The 11,071-nt window shown below is 51.6% G+C and overlaps 1 protein-coding gene across 5 annotated transcripts; it reads right to left on the bottom strand.

The window, feature by feature from the left end:
• Positions 1-49: 49 nt before the first annotated feature.
• Positions 50-10,217, bottom strand: Slc25a41 (solute carrier family 25 member 41). Of its 5 annotated transcripts, none has more exons than XM_059251742.1 (8): positions 10,127-10,217; positions 6,641-6,796; positions 5,355-5,507; positions 5,166-5,273; positions 2,583-2,672; positions 2,229-2,396; positions 1,239-1,386; positions 50-474 (listed from the first exon to the last, which is right to left on the bottom strand). In XM_059251742.1, exons 1-8 carry the CDS (start codon positions 10,142-10,144, stop codon positions 287-289), a joined length of 1,029 nt encoding a protein of 342 aa, XP_059107725.1. In that variant the 5' UTR covers positions 10,145-10,217; the 3' UTR covers positions 50-286. The 5 variants fall into 5 exon arrangements, with proteins under 5 accessions (XP_059107725.1, XP_059107726.1, XP_059107727.1 ...); XM_059251743.1 differs by having other exon boundaries at positions 9,927-10,198; XM_059251744.1 differs by lacking the exon at positions 2,583-2,672.
• Positions 10,218-11,071: the final 854 nt, after the last annotated feature.

Raw genomic sequence — 11,071 nt, 5'->3', positions numbered from 1 at the left:
GATACGCTCCCATACTCAGATCCCCCACCCTGAACCAGCTAATCCCAGATAAGAGACAGCCAAAACTATCTTTATTCTTTGTCCACACCTTCTGTTGGACGAGCCTGCAAACACCCGGCTGGAATCTCAACTCAGACTGTATCTTGCAGGAGGGAATCCGAGCACTTCTAACCCTAGTCCTGGATGGTTTTTGCAAACCAAAATGGCCCTAAAGCCTGAGCCTTGGTGGGGGCTTTCTGAGACCCAGGGACACTGGGTCTTCCATTCTCTTCCTGTTAGGGGCATGTCATCTGCTCAGGACTTGTACACCCAGGGTTTTCTTCATGGCTTCGTACACCAGGTAGCTGATGCCGCCTGCTGGCAACACCTTCAGTAATGTGGGCGTCATGCCTCTGTACAGCCCAGGCCAGCCCTGTTGGCTCAGTATCCGCCTGAAGACTCCCAGCATGGTGGGGTTGGAGCCTTCCACAGTGTCTGGGGATAAACAAAGAGAAGTTCACTGGGTCTGATGTGAGATGTCACTGTGGTCAGTGTGGAGGATCTGGATCTCATTTGGGGGGGTTTTGTAAAGATCATTCGGTTATTGCCATATATGTATTTTGAGACGGTCTTATGCAGTGCAGGCTGGCCTAGAATTCCATATGTAGCTAAGGCTAGCTTTGAACACCTGATCCTCTTGACTCTGCCTCTTGCTGGAATTACAGCACTACCACACAAGTTTACATGGCGCTGGGGACTGAGCCCCTGGCTTCATGGATAGGCACACAGTACATACTAGGCTGAGCTACAGCCCCAGCCACAAGGTAGCTGAAGCTAGCCTCAACCTCAATATGTCACCAAAGAATTCCTGATCTTTCTGCCTCCACCTCCCAAGTGATGGGTTGACTGTTAATTTGAGGGCTGGGATTAGATTGGGGAGTAAGCATAAATTTTGGTGGGTTCAGGACTTAGCAAAGGTGTTGCAGATCAGCCGGGCATTGGTGGCCCACGCCTTTAATCCCAGCACTCGGGAGGCAGAGCCCAGAGGATCTCTGTGAGTTTGAGGCCAACCTGGTCTACAGAGCGAGATCCAGGACACCCACCAAAACAACACAGAGAAACCCTGTCTGGAAAAACCAAAACAAACAAATAAACAAACAAAAGTGTTGCAGATGGGTTTATGGAGAGGCTGGAAGCTAGTGGGGAAAGAAGAGAAAATTCAGAAAGCCAGTATGAGGTAGGGAAGGGGCCAGGCTGACCTTGTGCCTGCATCCGTGTGCGCACCAAAGTCAGTGGGTAACTGGCCATCTGGCCACAGGTTGTGGACAGTGTTACAGATGACAAGCTGACCAGGCCACTGGGGTCCGTCATGTCCCTGCCCGACGTCTGCCACAGACTCCGGAGTAGCTGCAAAAGGAGGGAAGGAGTGCTGGTGGTAACAACTCAGTCTAGACGGGCATGGTGGCGCACGCCTTTAATCCCAGCACTGGGAGGCAGGGGCAGGCGGAGCTCTAAGTTTGAGGCCAGCGTCATCTACATACTGAGTTCTAGGTCAGACAAAGCTAAATAATGAGACCGTGGTTTTTTTCTTTGTTTTGTTTTTTTTTTTTTTTGGTTTTTCAAGACAGAGTTTCTCTGTGTAGCTTTGCGCCTTTCCTGAAACTCACTTGGTAGCCCAGGCTGGCCTTGAACTCACAGAGATCCGCCTGGCTCTGCCTCCCGAGTGCTGGGATTAAAGGTGTGCGCCACCACCGCATGAGACCGTGTTTTAAAAAACAACAGTCTTAGCCGGGTGGTGGTGGTGGTGCACGCCTTTAATCCCAGCACTCGGGAGGCAGAGGCAGGCGGATCTCTGTGAGTTCGAGGCCAGCCTTGTCTACAGAGTGAGATCCAGGACAGGCTCCAAAGCTACACAGAGAAAACCTGTCTGGGAAAAACAACAACAACAAAAAAAACCTAAGTCTTTGGACCTCTGAGTTCAAGGCCAGCCTGGGCTATAGAGTGAGATCCAGGACAGCCAGGGCTATACAGAGAAACCCTGTCTTCAAAAACAAAAAACAAAACAGTGGGCTGGAGAGATGGCTCAGCAGTAAAGAGCATTTGTTGCTCTTGCTGAAGACCCAAGTTCAGTTCCCAGCACCAAAATGCCTGCTTAAATATATCTAAAAAAGCAAAATTTGAGAGAAGGAGGCAGGGAGAAAGCTATGGGCTGACCTGAAGCCAATGCTCTCTCCTCTGGGGACACACACCTCATAGACAGCCAGGTCAGTGCAAGCATAGGGTATGATACCCAGCATATTGGGCAGATAGCCTCGGTACAGGGCTCGGGTGCCATCCCGTTCTAAGATCTGCCTGGCACAGTCCAGAAGTCCTTTATACTGTCCGGTAAAGCGAAGGGTCAGCCGAGTCTTGAGTACCTGGAGAGGGGGAGGAGGTCCATTTGGTTAAATACTCTCAGGCAGGCTTGTCACCGCAGCCTGGCGTTGGTAGGTGGAGCTACTGTCTAGGATCTCAGGGTTCAGTTATGCATATGTAGCATTAGATAGGCCACCTACATGGAAAGAGGGAGCCTTAGAGGAGTGCGCTAGACTGGTTGTTCTCACCGTAACATAATACTTGAGGCTGTCAAGCTTTTCCAAGAAAAGTTTAAACCCAGGCGTGGTTAACACACTCTTATCCCAGCACTGGGGAGGCTGAAACAAGAGGATTGCAAACTTCAGGCCAGCCTGGGCTACACAGCAAGACTCAGGCTGAGGCTGTGGCTCATTTGGTAGAGGATGTGCCTAGTACAAAGCCTTGAGTTTCATCCTAGCACCCCCATAGCACAGGTGTGGTGGCACACACCTGTGACCTCAGCTCTCGAAAGTAGAGATGGGACAGGAAGTTTAAAGTCATCCTGCTACACAACGAGTTCCAGTCCAACCTGGGCTACAATGAAACCCTGCCCCCCAACTCCTTTTTGAGACAGGGTCTCACTACGTAGCCCTGGCAGGCCCGAAACCCACTATGTAGACCAGGCTGGCCTTGAACTCACACAGATTCTCCTGTCTCTGCCTCCAGAGCTCTGGAATTAAAGGCGTGCGCCACCACCATACCCAATCTGGAACCTTATCTTAAAAACAAAACGAACACCCAAGCCAGCAGGACCCAATCATGCCACACCAAGATGTCACCCAACCATAATCAATGCCCGAGACCCAACCGAATTTCCACTCTGTGTATTTGTTTGAGACTGGGTCTGAAGTAGCCCTGGCTAGCCTCTAGTTTGCTGTGAAGCTGAGGAGGATGGAGAGTTCAAGGCCAGCCTGGGCTACATGAGACTTCATTTCAAAAACAGAAGAAGAGGGCAACAAGACCCCACAGTGCAGGAAGACATTGGCTGTGAAGCTTGATCCTGGGACCCACCGGGTAATCCCAGTTCCTGGGGATTGGAGAAGCTCTTCTGACCTCTGCAGGCCCTGCATGCACATATACAGACACACAAACAAAAATCTCGAAAAAACAGATGGGTAGTGGGATGTAGCTCAGTGGTTGAGTGCTTGCCTACTATGTGCAAAAACTCTGAACTCAATCCTCATTGGTGCTCCTGGACCCCAAGAAAAGAGGCATCACACACACACACACACACACACACACACACACACACACACACACGAACATACACACCAGGCATGCACATATACATCCGCACACACATACATATACAACCAGAAACACAAAAAACGTCTCCCCAAATTTTTTTTGCACAGGGTCTCACTCTGTAGGTCTGGCTGTCCTGGAACTCCATAGGCCAAGCTGGTCCTCAGCTCACAGAGATCTGCCTGCCTCTGCCTCTGGAGTGCTGAGATTAAGGACGTGGCCACCACGCCAGTCCTAAAAGTCTACTGAGGACTGTAGAGGTGGGTGGTTTGGGTGCTGCGAACCTTGAGAATCAGTGGGACACATGTCATCACATATCTGTCACAGTTTGGGAGAAGAGACACAAAGCCACACTAAGCTGTGTCCTGAATTGGTAGTAAAGGCAGCCTTGGGAGGGTGCCTGAAGGAGCGTGTGGCCTGATGTCACACAGCAGAGTGATCCTGGCAAACTGTAGGGAGAGCTGAGGCTGACTTGACTTCCGAAAAATCCTCAGCTTCTGTAAAAAGTAGATCTGCTGGTTGCCGTGGGCCCACCTGTCACCCCAGCACTCAGGAGGTGGAGGAAGGAGGATCAGAAATTTGGGGTGATTTTGGCTACATGGCATGACCAAGGTCAGCCTAGGCTACACTTTAAAAAACAAAACAAAGGGGCTGGAGAGATAGCTCAGAGGTTAAGAGCACTGGCTGCTCTTGCAAAGGACCTAGGTTCAATTCCCAGCACCCACAGGGCAGCTCACAACTGTCTATAACTCCTGTTCCAGGGGATCTGACACCTTCATACAGACATGCATGCAAGCAAAACACCAATGTACAATAAATAAATAAGCAAATCTTTAAAAACAAAACAAAAAATCATATTGCATTCACCTCTCTCTCTCCTCTCCTCTCTCTCTCTCTCTCTCTGTCAGAATTTGAAATCTATGAGAACGTTTGTAAGTAAACATGTTAGAAGGTACATAGCACCTCTCTGAGGTTGTTAGAGACAAGGGATGGGACATCCGGAGTGACAGTTCAACATGTGGCACACAGGAAGGAAGAGAAGGTGTGGAGCTGGGGTGGTGGCTCGGTGGTGAGAGCTTGGGAGGACCCAGGTTCCATTGCCAGCATCAGAGAAAGAAATGAAGGAGAAAGCTGGATTCACAGTCTATAATTCCAGCACTTGGGGGACCCAGGCGGGAGGTCGGCTGGTGTTGTAGGCTGTCCTGTGCTACAGTTTGAAAATCTCCGTCAAACAAAATCAAGCCAGGCAGGCAGTGGTGGCGCACACCTTTAATACCAGCACTCAAGAGACAGAGGCAGGCGGATCTCTGTGAGTTCAAGGACAGCCTGGTCTACACAGCGAGTTCCAGAAACCATGTCTCAAAAGCCAAAACAAAACGGGCGGTGGGGGTGGGGGTGGGGGTGGGGGTGGGGGTGGGGGTGGGGGTGGGGTGGCAGGAGGCTGGAGGAAGTGAGGAAGGAGCTAGGAAGATGAAGAGGGGAAGAGAGGAGGGAGAAGAGGTGGTGCCCCAGAACGAGCCCTGGCCACTCGGGTCCTCCGGCCTTACCTCCATGGGGTTGATGAGAGTTTGGGAGATGGCCACAGCCAGGGAGCCCGAGAGCACCCGCTCCTGGAAGGACGGGGAGCCCTGCACACCGCAGAAGAAATTCTTACACTGCAAAGGGAGGGGGTATGAGAGAAGCCGCAGCCACTGTGCGCCGGGAGGGGAGGGCTGCCTTGCACTCTGGGGGCTCACCTGCTCAAACACGGAGAACTTGATGGCATATTCGGGGGCGATCTTGAGCACGTTGATGCCATTGCCCCGCCAGAGCGAACGGACACCTCCCTCCTGGACCAGGCTCTGCAGGCCACTCAGCAGGTGCCTGAAGTTACTCTTGGAAGAGTACACCTGGGGAGCGGGAGGGGTGAGCAGCCCTGAGACCCCACCAGGTATCCCCGGCTCCTCCACTGGGGGTGGGGAGGGTCTAGGCGGGGCTCCACCCCTGACCACGCCCCCAGACCCTCACTGGGGGATTCTAGGCGGGGCTCCACCCCCTGACCACGCCCCCAGCCCCTCACTGGGGATTCTAGGCGGGGCTCCACCCCTGTACCGTGTACCTTACCCTCTTTTTATTTTATATTTTGACACACGGTCTTTTCACTAAAATTATCTGAGCTGGCCTTGAAGTGGAGATCCTCCCGCTTCAGTCTCCAGAACAGCTGGCATCATAGACCTGTGCCACTGGGTAGATCCACCTGTCTAAACATATTTATCTAAAAACCCACTGTGGCCAGGTCTGGCAAGGCTGGTCTGTGATCTCAACTATTTGGGAGCGTGAGTCAGGAACACTGTAGTTTAAGTCCTTTCTCGGCTACAGAGTGAGTTCAGAGCCAACCTGGGCTACTTAACTGAGATGCATGAAAATAAAAAATGACAAGAGGGCCGAGGGAGGGACGGCCCAGTGGTTAGAGCATTTGGCTGGCTGCTGGAGAGACGGCTCAGGGGTCAAGAGCACTTGCTGCTTTTGCCGAGGAACCTGGTTCGATTCCCAGCACCCATGAAGAGGCTCACAACCATCTGTAACTCCAGTTCTAGGAGGTCCAACGCCTCCTTGTGGCTTCCAGTGGCACTGCATGCATGTGGTGAACAAACATGCCTTAAACTCTCACACACATAAAATAAAAATAAGTCTCTTTTCAAAAAGAAAGAAAGGAGGGCTGGAAATGTTGCTCAGCAGTGGGTGCTTCTCTGCGTGTGTGAAGCCTTGGGGGCCCATCCTCAGTTCCTTCCATCCCTGCAAACACCTCAAAGATCACCCACAACCCGCAGACCTCCAAACCTTTTATCTTGGTCTTGTGTTGCTCTCTGTGCCTGGAGTTCTCTAAACCCAGCCCCAGCATGACTCTACTTCCTGTCCTCATCACCAACTTTACAAGACTTCTATGTCTAGTCCCTGGCCATCCCGAGCTCCATCAACTCCATCTCTTCCACCCCTCTGCGCCCATACTGTCCCCCCAAAGGCTCCAGCTCTGAGGACAAACCTGCATGTATACCCTGGCTCGGTCCAGAGGGGCTGTCCCTGTGCGAGACACTGCCCCAGCCATGGCTCCTGAGAGCAGAAACTTCCACAGGGCCCCTTTGTTTTCCTCTTCCAAGACATCCACAGGGACCATCAGCTGCTCTCCTGTATCAAGAACCTGCAAGAACATCCGCTGCTTGGCCACACTCAGCCCTGAAGGAGCTTGCTCCCTATGGAGCCCTCTCTCTGCTTTCCTTCGCTGCCTCGATGTGGACAGTTCTTTGGAGGGGATGATTTGATGGTTTTGTTTGTTTGAGACAGGGTTTCTCTGTGTAGCCCTGGCTGTCCTGGAACTCTCTCTATAGACCAGGCTGACACCAAACTCAGAGATCTGCCTGCCTCTGCCTCCTGAGTGCTGGGATTAAAGACATGCACCACCATGCCCGACTGATTTCTTTCTTTCTTAATGTTTAACTTATTTTTATTTGTGTGTGTTCGTGTGTGTATGCATATGAATGAAGGTACCCAAGAGGGCCAGAAAAAAACATTGGTCTCACTGGAACTGGAATTACAGACAGTTGTGGGCCACCATGTGGGTGCTGGGGCCTGAGCTCTCATCCTCTGCAAGAGCTCTTCACTGCTGCAGTCTGTCTTCCACGTTTGTGTGTGTGTGTGAGTGTGAGAGAGCATGCATATGTGTGTGCAGTGGTATGTGTAAGAGAGTATGTGTGTGATGTGTGTATGAACATATAAGAGTGAAAGCATGTGAGAATGTGTGCAGTGGTGTATGTGTGAGAGTATGTGATGTGTGTATAATGTGTGTGTGATCGTGAGAGTGAATGCATGTGAGTGCATGTACAATGGTTGTAGGTGTGTGTGTGAGAATATGTATGTGTGTGTAAAATGATATATGTGTGTGTGCAATGATGTGTGTGCAGTGATGTGTGTGAGTGTGTTCAGTGACGTGTGCAATGATATGTGTATGTGAGTGTGTGTGCAGTGATATGTGTGTGAGTGTGTGCAGTGATGTGTGTGTGAATTTGTGTAGGCTAGAAGTTGACGTCTAGTGTCCTCCTCCACCACTGTCTACCTCATACGTGGAGACGAGTCTTTCAAGCCCAGAGCTCACCAGTTCATCTGTCTAGCCAGCAGGTGGGATCTCTGTCTCCACCTCTGGGCTGTTGGGGTCACAGGTGGCTGTCAGGCCTGCCCAGCGTTTACACAGCGTCTACTACACAGGTTCTTATGCTTATGCAGTGGAGGAGGACACTGGACGTCAACTTCTGGCCTACACACACTCACACACACACACTCACACACACATCACTGCACACACACTCACACACACGTCACTGCACACACACTCACACGCACATCACTGCACACACACTCACACACACATCACTGCACACACACTCACACACACATCACTGCACACACATTCACTCGCACATCACTGCACACACACTCACATGCACATCACTGCACACACATTCACACTCACATCACTGCACACACATCACTGCACACACACTCACACACACATCACTGCACACACATCACTGCACACACATTCACACGCACATCACTGCACACACACTCACACATCACTGCACACACACTCACACACATCACTGCACACACACTCACACGCACATCACTGCACACACACTCACACACACATCACTGCACACACACTCACACACACATCACTGCACACACATTCACTCGCACATCACTGCACACACACTCACATGCACATCACTGCACACACATTCACACTCACATCACTGCACACACATCACTGCACACACACTCACACACACATCACTGCACACACACTCACACACACATCACTGCACACACATCACTGCACACACATTCACACGCACATCACTGCACACACACTCACACGCACATCACTGCACACACACTCACACACACATCACTGCACACACACTCACACACATCACTGCACACACACTCACACACACATCACTGCACACACACTCACACACACACATCACTGCACACACACTCACACACACGTCACTGCACACACACTCACACACACATCACTGCACACACACTCACACACACATCACTGCACACACACTCACACACACATCACTGCGCACACATTCACTCGCACATCACTGCACACACATTCACACTCACATCACTGCACACACGTCACTGCACACACATTCATACCCACATCACTGCACACACACTCACACACATGTCACTGCACACACATCACTGCACACGCACTCACACACACGTCACTGCACAGGTTCTAGGGACCTTATGCTTGCCTGAGTGCCAAGCACTTCATCCCGAGCCAGCTCCTCAGCACCCCTCCTTCCTTCCTTCCTTCCCTTCCTTCCTTCCTTCCTTCCTTCCTTCCTTCCCTCCTTCCTTCCTTTATTTTATTTTGAGACAGGGTCTCATTTAGCCCAGACTGGCCTCTAACTCACTAAACAGCCAAGGATGACCTTGAACTTCTGATGTCCTGCCTGCAACCTCCTGAGTGCTGGGATAATGGGTGTGCACACCTCACAGTCTCATGCTGGGATAACGGGTGTGCACCACCTCATGGTCTCACCCTCTGAGTGCTGGGATAACGGGTGTGCACCACCTCATGGTCTCACCCTCTGAGTGCTGGGATAACGGGTGTGCACCCCCTCACGGTCTCACCCTCTGAGTGCTGGGATAACGGGTGTGCACCCCCTCACGGTCTCACCCTCTGAGTGCTGGGATAACGGGTGTGCACCCCCTCATGGTCTCACCCTCTGAGTGCTGGGATAACGGGTGTGCACCCCCTCATGGTCTCACCCTCTGAGTGCTGGGATAACGGGTGTGCACCCCCTCATGGTCTCACCCTCTGAGTGTTGGGATAACGGGTGTGCACCCCCTCATGGTCTCACACTGGGATAATGGGTGTGCACCACCTCATGGTCTCACACTGGGATAACAGGTGTGCACCCCCTCACGGTCTCACCCTCTGAGTGCTGGGATAATGGGTGTGCACCCCCTCACGGTCTCACCCTCTGAGTGCTGGGATAACGGGTGTGCACCCCCTCACGGTCTCACCCTCTGAGTGCTGGGATAATGGGTGTGCACCCCCTCATGGTCTCACCCTCTGAGTGCTGGGATAACGGGTGTGCACCCCCTCATGGTCTGTCTCAGTGTGGATTATTCCACTCTGCGTGGGGGAGAAGATGCTTCATACCATATGGGCAGCGTAGCTGTGCTTCCCTTTGGTCCAGCTTGAGGTTGTGTACCACCTAGCTCCCCAGACTTACCTGCTCCAATGGAGGATGTTCAGGTTTGTTTTCACCCGTGTGTCCAAACACATACTCACACACATGTGTGCACCCTGGGTTCCAGGATGCAGGTGGGGGTGGGGATGGGTTGGGGGCGGGAATCAGGGTGGAGCTTTTCTAAATAAGGCCCTGACCCTCTTAAGCAAGATCTGGACCCTCAAACAAGGCTTCTGCGTTACCTCGGGATGAACTCCCATAGCTGCTGAAGGATTAGGGCCTCGGTCTCAGGGTCCCTGGGGCGTCTATCTGGCTCCCAGCTAAGAGTGGCTTGTGAATTTAGGGACAAGGGAGGATGAGGTCACAAGAGTGCTTGTGAGCTCACGGGCATGATGGCTAGGCAGTGCGGTTGACCCTTGTCTCCCACAGCCCAGGAAGAGCTGGTGGGGTCCTCTGAATGGTGCCTAAACAATATTTATTATTCATTTGTTTTGTTCAGTTTTGTTTTGAGACAGGTCGGCATGAAGCCCAGGCTCATCTCATACTCACCAATGGATGACTTTAAATTCCTGATCCTCTTGCCTCTGCCTCCCAAGGTAGGAAGCAGAATGGGTTTAGTGTTGAAGGGAGACAGAGCTTTAGTGTGAACAGATGGAGAGTTCTGGAGATGAATGGTGGGGATAGCTGTGTAGCACAGCAAACGAGCTCTGTGCTGCCACATCTGCGGATGATAAATCTTTTTTTTTTTTTTTTTTTTTTTTTTCCTGAGACAGCGTTTCTCTGTGTAGCCCTGGCTGTTCTGGAACTTGCTTTGTAGACCAGGCTGGCCATGAACTCAGAGATCTGCCTGCCTCCGCCTCCCAAATGCTGAGATTAAAGATGTGCGCCACCACTGTCCAGAATATTAAAAAGTTTTTAAAATTCTGTTTTGGGGAGTGGGGTGGGGATCAGTGAGACAGGATCTCATGTAGCCCAGGCTAGCTCCAAATTTGCTTGCAATGACTCTGAACTCCTGATCTTCTTGTCTTCACCAGTCCAAGTGCTGAGATGACAAGTTTGTGCCACCTCACCCAGACTTAAAGCCCCTTTCCTCTGTGTGTGTGTGTGTGTGTGTGTGTGTGTGTGTGTGTTTTAATTGGAGCTGAGAGATGGTTCAGTGGTTAAGAATGCATACTGCTCTTGAAGAG

This window comes from Peromyscus eremicus, unplaced genomic scaffold (genome assembly GCF_949786415.1).
Source record: "Peromyscus eremicus unplaced genomic scaffold, PerEre_H2_v1 PerEre#2#chr22_unloc_1, whole genome shotgun sequence".
Classification (NCBI taxonomy): Eukaryota; Metazoa; Chordata; class Mammalia; order Rodentia; family Cricetidae; genus Peromyscus; species Peromyscus eremicus.
This window is presented reverse-complemented; position numbering and strand designations above follow the sequence as displayed.